The 14,228-nt window shown below is 35.8% G+C and overlaps 1 protein-coding gene across 4 annotated transcripts in view; it reads left to right on the forward strand.

The window, feature by feature from the left end:
- Positions 1 to 12,604, forward strand: part of LOC129001042 (protein tweety) — an 80,346-nt gene extending 67,742 nt beyond the window's left edge. Inside the window, exons 4-14 of one of the 4 annotated variants that reach the window (XM_054428186.1) lie at positions 157 to 317; positions 719 to 830; positions 1,432 to 1,670; positions 2,933 to 3,028; positions 3,305 to 3,377; positions 4,095 to 4,313; positions 4,531 to 4,670; positions 5,400 to 5,501; positions 7,030 to 7,137; positions 10,744 to 10,873; positions 11,699 to 12,604. In XM_054428186.1, coding sequence (XP_054284161.1) covers positions 157 to 317; positions 719 to 830; positions 1,432 to 1,670; positions 2,933 to 3,028; positions 3,305 to 3,377; positions 4,095 to 4,313; positions 4,531 to 4,670; positions 5,400 to 5,501; positions 7,030 to 7,137; positions 10,744 to 10,873; positions 11,699 to 11,857 — 1,539 coding nt within the window. In that variant the 3' untranslated portion in view covers positions 11,858 to 12,604. Of the gene's footprint in view, positions 1 to 156; positions 318 to 718; positions 831 to 1,431; positions 1,671 to 2,932; positions 3,029 to 3,304; positions 3,378 to 4,094; positions 4,314 to 4,530; positions 4,671 to 5,399; positions 5,502 to 7,029; positions 7,138 to 10,743; positions 10,895 to 11,698 lie in introns of all 4 variants that reach the window. The other 3 variants (XM_054428184.1, XM_054428185.1, XM_054428187.1) reach the window with 3 other exon arrangements.
- The last annotated feature ends 1,624 nt before the right edge of the window (positions 12,605 to 14,228 follow it).

The raw sequence follows: 14,228 nt of genomic DNA on the forward strand, positions 1-14,228 counted from the left end.
TTGTTTCTTCTAATTTATTTATACATGAAAATATTATATTGAGAAAAGTGTTTGAATTTAAAATCAAAATAACAGTTATATGTGATATATCTGTGATCTTGTAAGTTTGATTGCTGTGCTTTTATTTGTTTTTACATGACTTTCTATTTGTTTCAGTCTCTTGGCATTCTTGGGTCCATCCCAGCAGCCTGGTTGATTCTCACCCTATTCTTGCTGCTTGTCTACCTCCTGACTCGCTGTTGTGATAGAAAGCCTCGACCCAAACACTCTATACAAATACTCAAATGGACATTGTCGTTTTTTACGATACTATGCTGGTAAGTTTTATTATATGGTTAAAAAATATTGTTTGGGCAGAATAACAGTGTCAAAAGAACAATTTGTCCAGAGATAATGTTTTTAATGACCTTAAGATGTTCTCGTATTTGAAACTTTTGCCATCCTGGTTTTCATGGATTTATAGACAAGGAAACTAGAAGAAAATCTGCTCTGTTTTTCTAAGTGGCTAGGTTTTTATTCATAATCGATTAGGAAACTATATTACTTCAGCACAGATTATTTATGACTTAACTAAATCCATAAATCTACAGCATCAAATTGAAGACATTCAACCCACATATAGTTCAATCATAGTGGAAAATAAATAAACTCTATTTTGGTCTAAACTAAGAATGTTGTGTGTTTGATAACAAAAACCTTGACTGTACTTGTGTGGCAGCGGTGCGGTCGGCGTTGGACTTTACGGCAACGACGACGTTCACAACGGAATGCTGGAACTCCTCTCTGCGGCCCGAGCCATCGATGACATCATCGGAAATGTCAAGAACCAGGTTAGTAACTGTGGGAGAAACACACCAGTAAATACCTACCTAATGCAGCGGTTCCCAAACTACGGGTCGGATCGCAGGAACCAAACGTTGTTATTATTATTACTACCAGTTGGGATTGGGCTCGTATTTTAACCCAAATATGAGTGAAGTGTAGAATGAAGCGAGATCCCTTGTGTAGCTTTGTTACTGACTATGACCAGCTGTTTCATTAGCCAGGACCATTTATTAAAAGCCAGCTGGGTCCAGATCAGGTCAGCTGGGTCCAGTTTCGAACCATTAAAAAGCCACTTACTTTTCCCAGGCTTTGAATATTTTATTGAGACGTTTTGGGCATGAATAACGCTCTAATATTGTGATCAAGAAAAATGTCTTCAAATTTTTAATGACCTATAATTGAAAATATTGTCGCTATAGGCAAAGGGCTAACCAAACCCTTTCTGTCAATATAAGGTCTAATGTAAGGCTACAAATAAAATGTAGCCTACATTAGAAAAATATTGCTGTTCAATCTAAATTACTGTACCTTATTCATACCAATGACAAAGTAATGATGTGATTGTATCTAACTGTGGACTAATAATATTATAACCACTTTTCACAGACGGGAGCAATAGAGTCGACACTGAAGCTGAAGGTGACTCCGCTGTTGACGGAGCTGGGTGATGTGTTTGATGACCCAGTGGCCAACCAGACGGCGCGAGCTATGCTGTTGGCAGCCCTGACTGCGATGACGGGCAATACGACGGCCGCGTTGGCCAGCCTGCAGGACATCATGCGGCCGCTAAGGGGCGTCTCTCTGGGGCATGCAGTCACCACAGTGCACGTCGCTGAGGCCATCAGGTACTTGGGTGCTTGTAAAACAACTCACCAGTTTCAACCAGTAAAGTTGTTTTTTAAAGTTTTTTTTTGCTGGTGACTTTTAACCTTATATTTTGACCGTCTGCGTAGCCCTCCAAGTCCTAGGATACGTTTTAATATTGAATTTTGAATTCAGAAGAACCTCTAATCCCAACTAATTGGGGCCGAGGGTAGTTCGGAATATTGAATAGTTTGGATCACAGAACATATTGTTGTTTTTACATAACAATAGCTAAACGGGGCTAAAATAAATCACAATTGTTATAAGAAAAGTGACAATATATTGTTTATTTTTATTTAATACAGTAGTAAACATAGTGAATAAACAGCATTGTACATTACAATAGAAACAATTGTGGTGTGTATATCAATAAATACAGAATACAATAAAGAACTGCTGTACTGTGTATAGAGTACAGCAATGAGGCTTTCAGATTAGTAGATGTTAGGATTACGGGGGTTCAGATTAAAGAGATTCTACTGTACTGAAGTAGACATCCCATATTATATAGACCAGCTGTTGCCAATTTTTATAAAAACAGAGTATAGGTAAAGGAGCCACCCACATGAGTGCGCTAGTGTCTTAAATGCTATGACGCTATAGCTTACAAAAGTCATCCTTTCAGTTTGACTTGGTTTAAAGTCTGCATATTCGACAGAAATTTGTAATTTATATCAGCGCAATCTGTCAGTGGCTTAATTCAACTATTTTGGGGAGACAACCCTAACATTGGGGTTGAATGTCTAGCTCTAACAAATTTTAAAAAGTTGTAACTGCCTGCACTGGACCATCTCAGTGTCACCAAATCCTGAGATTAATTTTAGTAATGCATCTTCAAGTTACAACTTCTTATGCTGGGTTAATTTTTGATGCACACACGTGGTTGGTTTGCAGCTGTGGGGAGAAACCTATAAATGATGCACAAGATTTGTCATTGTATGGGGACTCACCCCCTTCCCTCCCTCCCCCCTTTGTAAACAAGAGACAAACTTTCCGGTCCACTGAATAAACCATCCTGTATCGAGTCTGGGACCTATCAGGGGTTTGTGTTATGCGACAGTGTAGGCCTATTGTTTGTCACCGGAGTTGTTGTGTCTAGTTTTTGATGGTTGACTTGGCTTAAATGATAGCTAGACTTTTTTTTTAAGTGAAAATAAATGTGCTCAAATATATGTACACAGAGTTTTTTTAATACACTTTATATTTTAAATTTTTAAACACTAATTTTTTCCTTTTTTTGCAGGTGGCCAGTTACCATGGCAGTTCTCAGTGTTCTGCTGGTGTTTTGTGTTGTGTTGTTGGTTGGCGTGGCGCGTCATTCCCGCTGCGCTCTTATCACGTAAGTTTTGTGGTAATTTTAAATCACATAAGATAACCATGTTTTTAATATATGATGACTCAATCATATGATCTATAAGCCTGTTAGGAAAGTTTTAGTCCAGGTGTATTGAATCTATGGCCCTTTTTTTGTTAACGAGGTCTATTGTATCATATGTTATTTAATGACCAATAAAGATTTATTTATTTATTATTATTATTATTATTATTGTTATAGTTTATGTAGTTGAGCTGCCTTGAAGCCAGTGCAATGTTTGTGTACTGTTTGGTGTTGCAGGTTTTCTGTGTTTGGTCTGTTTGCTGTGATCATCTCATGGCTGCTAGCCTCAGTGTATCTCACAGCTTCTGTGGTGAGTGAATAAAACTATTTTAAAAGTTATATAATTTGTATTGATTTTTAATCCAAACATATTATTTATATTGGTTTTTATTACAAAATAATTTTATTTTCTCTGTTTATGGAAATTAGTCAGAATAACAACTATACCCCACTTTAACAACTGGACAATAGTTTTTTTTACCAGTAACAAACATTTTTTATCTAAAACTTAAGTTGAGTTAAACATCATTTTATTTCCAAAAATTTCAACAAGTTTTGAAATGAAATGGGTAACATTGTTAACAGCAACTCGCATTGCTGCACTAGGAAGCACTGTTACTGGTTTGGTGGTTGGTGGTTGGTGGGATGCTTAATAAACATTAATTCATGCATGACAGGGGTGATGGCAAGGTTAACCGTGGGAGTCATGCCTTGTTTTATTTACAAATAAATAATCTACTGTAATCCAAGCTATCCTAAGTCAATTGACTAGCAATTCTTAAACTTAGCCAATTAACACGGTATAAATGCACAATTGTCAGTTTGATTTTTTCTTGGACAGCAAATCAATGAAATTTTCAAATTAGTCATTTTATTTCCACTTTAAAAGGTTGTATTCAATAAAGTAAACTATTACGATAGGACTGGCCCAGCCGTTGTGTTGTTCTACCCTCTGGTGTTGTAGATTTCCCCAACTTTACAGGCTTTAACTATTGTGTGTTTTATTATTGATTCTGTTGTTCCGCAGGCGCTAGGAGATCTCTGCGATTCTCCGCACATATTCCTGGAGCACTCGTCGCCCTCCTCGCTACAGCAGGACATCCTGGAGTACTACACGTCGTGTGAGCCTGCGCGCACCAACCCGTTCTCGGTGGTTGTGCGCAAGGGTACGTTGGCCGTTGATGCTGTCTTCTATAGCCTCAGCTCTGTCGCCCGTCTGGCCAAACAACTCTACAGCCCTACGCAGGTCAGTTTAGAATATACAGCCCACCTGTATGGACCAGCTAAAATCTATCTTGATTGTTGATATTATAATAATTAAATAAATATAAAAGATGGTATGGGTTACAATAAACTGACCTTCCAGTTTGCCATTAAAATAAGGGCATGCATTTCTAGAGCACTTAACATCAGTAAAAATAATTTATTACCAGGAATAATAGCAGACAATGTTTTTTCCGCAGTTGCATCCACAGTTGGAAGTGTTGACTACAGAGGTAAATTTAGCTCTGAAGTTGATCTCGGGGTTAGCAGCCCTGCTTGACTGTCGGCCAATCCACCGGGAGTACATGCACGCTCTGCACGCTGTCTGCGACCTCGGCCTGTGAGTAAAGCTACTAGTCAATCAAATATTGTATGTTTGGGTGGCCGAGTGGTCATAGTGTCCTGAAAATCAAAAGAAGGCAAGTCTGATTTGAGAAGTCAGTAGCTCTTGGATGTTTCAAGCGAGACCCAACTGTCCTTGATCAATATGCTTTTAAGAAATGGTTTTGTCTAAAGAAACTACTGATCTTAGTCAGTGAAGAAGACACTGTGTATTTACTCCACTCCATATTCACCCTGCATTCGTAATGAGCTCAAAATATGTATACAAAGTACATCGCTGTAGTAGTAGAATCCTTAAGAGATTTACTACATGAAATGTGGATCTCAAATCCGAATCCTAAGAAATTAAGTTCTGAATCTTTATTTTACGTTAAATATTTATAAAGTGCAATACAGAACAACCTGTATTGTGGTTCTCATAACTTTTAATTTTTTTATAAATTCAAAAACTTTATTTTCAAAACTGTTTTTTACAAGAATCACAGTTATCTACCATCATCACATTATCATCCACGAGTATGTCTCACAAACACAACAACATCCCCGAATTCTAGTTCCCCAAAAATTCCCAAAACTAATCCTGCTTTTTCAGGTATTTTTATGTTTTACATTAATACAAATTTCCACAATTTGGGACTGGAACATCCCTATTCATATTCCATTACGTTTACTGCATTGTGGACAATCGTAAAGGAACTGTGAGCCTCACTTTGCTTCTTTTACTCAGGTTTGGTCTAACATTCATGCTGGCTGCTAGTGCTGGAGCTGGTTTCTTCTTCACAATCCTCGTCTGGCTCGACTCACACACTTGGATCTACATTCGGAAAAAGTAAGAAGTTCTAAATATCTATGCTTGCCTCTTACTATATTGTCATCTATAAATATTTGTGCCTTTTGACTCGAGATGCGATAATGCCTGAAAATACTTAAGCTTTATATTTTGCCTTCTTTTGGACAAATAATTAAAAGGAATAATTTAGGATGTTTTGCTGCTATAGCAAAAATAAACCTATGACAATGAAATTTATTGATACTGAAAATATTAAGTAAAAAGTTGAAATACCTTTAGAAGTATTTGATTTGTAAAGTAATAAAAATATACTTTAATTGTAATTTTTGGCATCGTTGCTAGACATTAAATACAGCCCTGTAATGAATTACACTACACGTGTTTTTTCTTGAATTTACTCATAGCTGAACCCATGATTTTATTATTGAAATACATTTATTTCATTGCATTGGATGTCTGGCCTTAGATTTATTTTGTGGCCCCCCCGCTACAAAACATATGCAAATACATTTGCCATTGCCTCCTAGCCTTGGTTCATTTTGCACTTGGCCTCTTCTCTAACATTTGCTTGTTCACTGCATGAATTGTTTACAGATCTCGTCTAATATTCTGGATTGAGCCCGACCGTCCGAGCAGATTCAGCTTTCGCCAAAGAACTGCACGTTAAAGTTTGTTTGCTTTTAGAACTGGGTGTGGACCATTAATGTTTCTCACACATGTGACATTTCTATTCATTCATAAACTTCAACCACTTACATAAAATAACATTTCTCATGTTCTCATCAACAACATCTTTTCTGTATACAAACTTGTTCCTATTCACCAACTAACCTGTCTATGGTGTAAAGGCATAACAGTTTCAAGGTGTAAAATCAGTCTGAAACATATTTCCTGACTAAGCTAACACACACTTATTTGATTGCTCACACATCTTGTGCAATGTAATTTTACCCCTAAAGAATACTAATTTGAACACTGTGTAAGTAACCCTAACTAGTGTATAACGGAACTAAATAATAGTTGGTATATCTGGTGGTGCACGAAAACTGTTTTATTTGTTTAATTTCAGTTTATGTTGTACTGTATTCTTAAAAAATGTATGAACATTCTAACCCTGTCAAAACTTTGTTGTTGCTTTGGTTAACTATTCATAGCTTTTAAATTGTTTCGTAACAGGTTATCTCAAATTATTTCCATGAGATAGGTTTGGATCAGAATGGAAAGAAAACATACTTTTGTTGGTAATTTGTAAACTACCTGTTTTAGTAAAAAAAGTAGGTTCTTTGGCTACAAACATATTACAAGTACACAGTGATCTTGTTCATAAAAATCAGAGGTTTATCCTTGTATCTCAAATGAGAAAAGATCAAATATTTCAAATTAAATAGTCAATTCAAATTAGAGTCTCCTCTTTAGAAACATGTTTCAAACCAAAGTCACAAGTGAAAAGAATCCAACAAAAAATCGTAGTAGTGCTTTTAAATCAAGTAATATATGTGTTCAGACTAAACAATTACAATATCATTTCATCTGTCATCCGCCCACCTCATTGCACGTTGTGTTCCAGGCGGGACTATCTGCAGGTAGACGAGCAAGACCCGTTCCTGCCGCCCACCGCGGCCTCGCAAGCCATCGCCGCGCGGACACTCCGCAACCAAGGGTCGTTCGCTACAACGTACTATTCGCATTATGATTACCACTTCCCCCCGCCACCGTACCCAGCACCTACCCCCGTAGTGGTGTATGACCCGGCCTACCCACCCCCGTACCCAGCACTGCATGTGCATGCACCCGCCTAGCATGCGGTGGTTAGTGGTGTGGTTAGGACCATTAGAGTTTGAAATGTTGAAATAGTTAGGTTGTATTGTTTTGTAGTTATGATCAAGAAATTAGGCCTACTTTAAGGTAGTGGAAAAAAGTTAAAATCTATTTTTAAGAAATTTGTTATGTTTTGTGGATGTTAGTTCCACTCTTGATGCAGCAATGTAGTAAGCGTCTCATCTTTGATATTGAAGTTTTTAACTAAAATTAAAGTACAACTAAATCTATGTTTTATTACGGTAAACAAATACAATTCCAAGTAGGCCATGTCTGAGATAATTACCTAGTGATACTCTTTTTCTGTTAGGTTAAGTGAACAACTCAAGATAATTTAGAGACATTCACACAACCTTGTACGGGTTGGTTTGTAGTAGTAAAATAAAATACTCTATAAGAATAAGCCAAGTCCTAACATGAGACCATCTTCCATGCAAGTTAATCAATCAACGTGATCTTTTACTCAATTGTGTTCCTTTAATAATTATCAAATGTTTCTTCTTGTGTGGATACAGTCAGTATTTTGTTACCAAACGATATTACCAAATCATTGCATTTATTTTTTAGCGATATGTTGTATATTTACATTCTATTTTTATTTATTATATACTCTTTGAACTAGTTATTTTTAGTATTATGCATTAACCAATTTATAGACTGCATTGAGAAGTTTTTTAAAGTAATATATTTTGTTATTAATAATATTGTGTCTACTGGATAGTATTTTTGTAAAATATAGCATGTTATGTAAATATAGGATTATGTTAGGGCCTATGTTTGTGAAAAGAATATTGTTTCTCATACATTTGAATTATTTATCACACTTTTGATTCTATTATTATATTTTTAAATACCATCATGTGTTATGATTTTTGTTTTGTTTCACTATTAAAAACCTACAACTAATTCCATTACTCATATTCAAACCTTCATACTATAAAAAATATGTATTATTATCTCAAACTAAAATAGTGAAATTTGCTAAAAGAAAAAACTATATACTTGTTTGACTGTTGTGCAAACTGTTAAGTTTACTATTATGGTGATTATATGTAAAACAAAAGTAGTTGGTTCTGCATTTTCTTACACAATTAAAAAGAAAACAAATTTTCTTTATACTACTAAGTAATAATACTATTTAACCTATAAACTTTTTGAATACCAATAGTTCCTAAAACGTCTCTAAATATACAAAATTGAGCTCTTGTAACCTGTAGGTATAGAAAACATAAATCGCAAAAGTATCACTCCATACGTTGTAAACAAAAGTTAGAAAAATAGTTCCCAGTGTATTTTGTACCAAATAGAAGCTGTCATCAAAAATGAATAAAAAGGTTAAGACTCATTTGCAGCTAAGCATTCTAGTTAAAATCTGACACTAGCACCATATTTTTCACTCCCCTGACTACTATTCTACCTCTATGACCTTATATTTGTAACCACATACTTAGTGGTAGCAAATACTTCCACTCACATTGTGACAAGACTGTAAGGCTAATTTGAAATAATAACTTCGCCAATATATCTGAATTTTTAATTTTTATGAGGCCTTTCGCCAGCTATGCTGGCATCATCAGACACATCACAAAAAATTTGTGATGTGTCTGATGATGCCAGCATAGCTGGCGAAAGGCCTCATAAACATTAAAAATTCAGATATATTGGCGAAGTTATTATTTAAAATTAGTATTAATTCCAATATAAACAGTTCTTCTTGAAGATAAGACTATAAGGGTTCAAATACAACCATCAGAAGTGTAAAAAATAGATTGAAGTGCTGTCAGAGAAGTAAAGATATCACTGGGCTCGCTTCATATTTGAAGTAGCTCTCTTTGGGTGTTACACATAACCCCAAGGGAAGATAACTAGATCTATACTCTTCAAGGTGATGGTCATAATATTCCTCTTGCAACAAAGGTGCTCGATTTTTGTTTCCTTTTTAGTTTCTTTTTGTTAGTATCTCTTTAATTTGCATTAAAGACTTTTATTTATTATTTGTAGTTTGATTTTCCTTTGCATGTCTGTATCTTTTGCTACGGTTAAGGTTGGTTTTGGCTTTTCAGAAATTTGGTTCTGTTATTTTTTATTTTAGTAACTCCCTCCCAATATGCTTAGTGCACGTCATTCCCTATTGTTGGTAGAAGGTGTCGAACATATGTTAGTAACGGTTAATTTTTAGAAATCAATAACAATCAATATTTATTTCATCAAAATGTTTATATATTCATAATTATTTTTTATTTATTTTTATAGCTTCCAACTGTGACTAAAGAAGTATTGACTATTGGTACTAAAATGACACCTTATTGATCTTACAAAAATTGTTTTTGTATTCATCAAGTAGTTAAATTGTAATTTTATGAAAAAAAAACTGTTAATGGCATAAACATAAATGCTCAACTAACCCAGATGCAGTATATGTATTTGACACAAGCTGCAGGTTGGAAACACCAAAATCGGCCATGAGTAAAAAAAGAGCAGTTAATAACCTCTGTTTAGCAAAGTGTTTTGTGAAATCGGACCTACAGTTTGCAATATTACCAAAAGTGGAGTATTAGATTTGTTCATGTCGATACAACTTCATAAACAAGACAAGAGTAGGTCAAATATCAAAGTAGCATAAAAATGTATGTAAGCTTCACTTCCATTTATTGCACTATAAAGTAATTAGCAAGTAGAAAATAAATATATCAATATAAAATATAATGTATACAATATTTTCAGCTGTATAAAAGTGCAGTTCAGTTAAAACATTGAATGAGCCATTTATTCATTTGTTTTATTCAAACTTTTCTCCTATGGAATGTTTGAATCCATTTTTTTTTTCTCTTAACTTATGGTTAGATCGTTTAATTTTTGAAGACTGACTTTGAGTCAAAAAGTGACTAGCTGACTAGACTTTAAAGGTGAAGGAAATACTTGTTGGCTGAAGTTGGAGATTATAAGAGCCAATAATTGTCTAAAGGAGGATAATAAATAATAGAGTTCTCAAAAAGAATAGAGGAACACAGTTCCTTGCTAGCTAGATTATTTATTAGATCAAAGAATTTAATTTAAACATTTGATTATTTTGTAATAATTACCGTGGCATATATGTTTTTTTCATTGCTGTAGAATTTACTGGCTGGCTTGACCAGATGAATGAAAGAGTGACTCTTTGTATAGACTAGCGGAGTAAAAGGGTGACCTATTGTCTAAACTAGCAAGAGTTAAAAAGGACTTTATGTCTACACTAGGAAAATGAATGAGTAACTTATTGTCTAGGCTAGCAGAGTAAAAGAGTGTCTTGTTTAGACGAGGAGAGTGAATGAGTGAGTTGTTGTCCAGCCCAGGAGAGTAAAATAGTGACTCTTTGTTTCGAATAAGAGACTGAAAGCGTGAGTCAATTTCTAGACTAAGAGAGTGAAATAGTGACTTGTTGTCTAGACTAGACTAGGAGAGTGAAAGAGCGTTTGTGTTGCAGAGATGGGAGAGGTGTTGGCCTCAGCGCCACTAGCCTCGGAGCCCGGAGTTTCGGTGATCGAGGGAGTCCATATGAACCTGGCCAGTACGCGACTCTGAACCGCAAGTTCCGCACGCTCGACCATCCATCGGTACGCCTTCAACACCAGTCGGTAATGCACCTAGCTGCTCATTCACCATCTCCTTTAAACCCATTCACGTATGAAAATATTTAATTGCAATACACTATCCAGTGTTTATTTTGTAGCTAAAGATATTGCCAATAGTATCAGAAATAGTAAAATAGCTTGCTTCACCCAAAATCAGCAGCACAAAAAAAAATTAAAAATGTACAATTCAGATTTGTTTACCATTATTCAGGGTTGTTGTAGCCTTTTTTGTAGTTATTGAGGTAGTAAAATCCTTTCACTGCACTCTCCTTTGTTTTTACTCTTGACCTCATTGTCTCCTTCTCACTCATATGGAAGTGTGTGCACAAAGATATACTAAGAGATTATCCATTTAACTATACCAGCGCTTAAGTGCAACTAGCTAAACAGAACTGGCAACATTGGAATTCAATACAGCGGTTTAAAATGGATAATCAAGCTGCTTGACAATGAAATTCAATGACTGGGTTCCTATGCCAGATTACATCAACTTGAACTAGAGTTTTGAAAACATAGTTTCCATGAGAGAGCCATAATATTACCAGTTAACATGATCAGTGAATCAGTTCCCTAAGGTAATTCATTAAAATGGCCATTTTATTGTGTGGTGACAATTTTATTTCGGTAACAATTTACTTTGATTTCATTTGACAATCATATCGAGTAGAAGGGCGGGCTGGGTTAGCCAGTTTTCAAGAACCACATCTACTGGGTTAACTAAAGCTCCTGTTCGACAATCTATGTTTTGTTCTGGTTAGCTAGTTCCATAGCCAGATATGAGTTTTCACCTAACAACTGGTTTCGCAGATGGGAGGGCGGCGAGGGACTCACCTGGAGCCCGGTAATTCCCACACGCTCGGCAACAAGAAGCTTCGGTCCGGCGACGGACGGCTGGGCGACGGTCCCGGCCAATACTCGACATTGAGCAAGAAATGCAAGACGCTCGAGTCCTCGGACTTCTACTGAGTGCCGGCCTCACCTCTTCCCCCTCCACCCCTCCCCACCGTGGACTACATGGTCACAGAGATGTGAGGCCGGCTGCATGACAAGCACAATTTTAGCTGAGTAGGCTACGTTAGTTTTATTTTAAGTGAATAAGGCTTGACCGAGGTTCTGCTGCTAAATGTAATCCTAGCATTGTCAGAACCTGCATTATTAGCTTTTTCTTATGAGTTGAGTTAGCACAGTCACAGTGGTTAGGTCCAGATCAGGGTAACTGAAAATCCGCATTTCTTGAGATGAAAAGTGACTAGAATGTACTGAACTGATAAGTCCCCAGGTTATCAAATTTAGGAAATGTTTTGTGATGTAAACTAATACAGTCCAACCTCAGTATAACGAATCTGAAGGGACCGAACTGAATATTCGTTATATCAAGGATTTCGTTAAAACGAGGTTCGTTATATAGAGGTTATGTTTGCAGGAATTTCGTTAAGTCGAGGTTCAGAACCAGCGTCGGTCAATATAGGTCGGGATTAGACAAAACACAATTAAAGTAGCATAGGCTACAATACTTTACAGTACAGTGTTTACATTGTACAGTAGAACCTAAATCATCCGGCATAAAAAAGGGGAGGGATCTTGAATATTGCGCAATCATGACAATGGCATTGACCTTGGTATAGGTTAAAAACTGTAAGTTTAAAATTACAGCTTGTTCTAACCCTCCTAAAACCTAGCCAAACACTGTATTGCGTAGTCATAAACCATGTAAAGAACAAAACAAAACAGTAGTAGAAAGTTTTGTAAGCTACTGCTCGTGATAGGCCGGTAGGCTACTTAGAGTACAGTACTGATTTATCACAACAGAGGAATGTCAATAATAATCATTAAATATAGCATTGGTGTTGCTAGTTGAAACAAATCGTATTGAAAACAATAAATTATTAGATAAGTCATTATAAAAGTGTATAATCATAGCCAACTTAAAGATAATAAAAACACTCGAAAAGGAATGTTAAAATAACGATGTTGCTATTCTTTCTCTTTGGTTTTGTTCTTATATTCTTTCTTAGGTTTCTCTTTATCCAAAAATTGTACAATTCACGATAGTTACTTATCGCCAAATCACAGCTTACTAAACATTAAGTCGTCATCAGTCCTCAGTGAATAGTGAATGAAATCAGTTCTCAGTTGCAACATAGCGCGCGCAGCGACAGCAGACAGAGAGATGTGTTAAAAACGGAGCAGACGAATGTTAGTGCAAGCGATGACGTCACCTTTCATTTCATTTGATAAAGAAACAGATTTTTCAAAAACAATAATGGGGTGGGGGATTTGTTTTATCGAGGGAAAGACATAGACAATTCGTTATGCAGAGGTTAAATTCGCAATGTAGAGGTTCTGACAATGATAAATTCGCTATATTGAGGTGTCTTATTTTAGCCGAAATCACGAAAAATTCGTTAAATCAAGGTTGTTGTTATGGTTTGTTCGTTATGTAGAGGTAAAATATACATTGTGTCTTATGGAGAGTTCTAGGGGATTTTTAAAAAATCGTTATATCAAGGAATTCGTTGTATCGAGGTTCGTTATATCAAGGTTAGACTGTAGTGTTATATAAAATGAACTACATATTGTGCACAGATCACTTTGAATGTGTATTCTGTGTAACAATATTTCATCACTAGGGCCTAAAGTGACTCTTTTTGACCCGAGGTGAAGTTTTACGATCGAGGCGAAGCCAAGGTCGGAGAATGAGCGAGGGTTAAAAAGACACCTTTTGCCTGTGTGGTGAACTATATTTTTTGACATATTGCATCATTCTAGAAAACAAAAAAAAATTTATGTAAAGCAGGTAACCTCTCAAAACGACTTCCAGCTTGTTTTCAATTCTACCAATGCAAATAAGCAGCTGTTTAGCAAGAGATTCAATCATTTTGTCTATTACGATTTTGTTACAGTACATTATACCATTGACAACAATAGGCTAACACCTTACCTTATAAATCAATCGATAAATAATTTTGATCGGTACGATTGCCACAATCGAAATTTACCACTGTTTACAACAGCTGATTTTTATTCCCTAGAGAGTAAAAATGCCGCTTTAGACGTATGCATTAAAAACCGCTGTTTTTGCTGCAGTGTGACGAAAAAGTATTAGTGTAGCAGAGTTTTATAAGACAAACAGTCTAACTACTGTGCTGTGATTAATTATTTGCTGCATCAAATCAACAAGTACCAGTATTTATTTTTTTATTTTCTATGGTTTGTATTAAGTTTATGAATATTTTTGGGTGATTAAGTGCAATATGTGTGTTGATTCTACAGCAAGGTGTAGCAGTGAAGTTGGAGTAATAAAACCAGTACAAGCTAGACATAGAACAAAACTAAC

This window comes from Macrosteles quadrilineatus, unplaced genomic scaffold (genome assembly GCF_028750875.1).
Source record: "Macrosteles quadrilineatus isolate MER2022 unplaced genomic scaffold, UCM_ALF_1.0 Scaffold_8__2_contigs__length_117827958, whole genome shotgun sequence".
NCBI classification, from domain to species: domain Eukaryota; kingdom Metazoa; phylum Arthropoda; class Insecta; order Hemiptera; family Cicadellidae; genus Macrosteles; species Macrosteles quadrilineatus.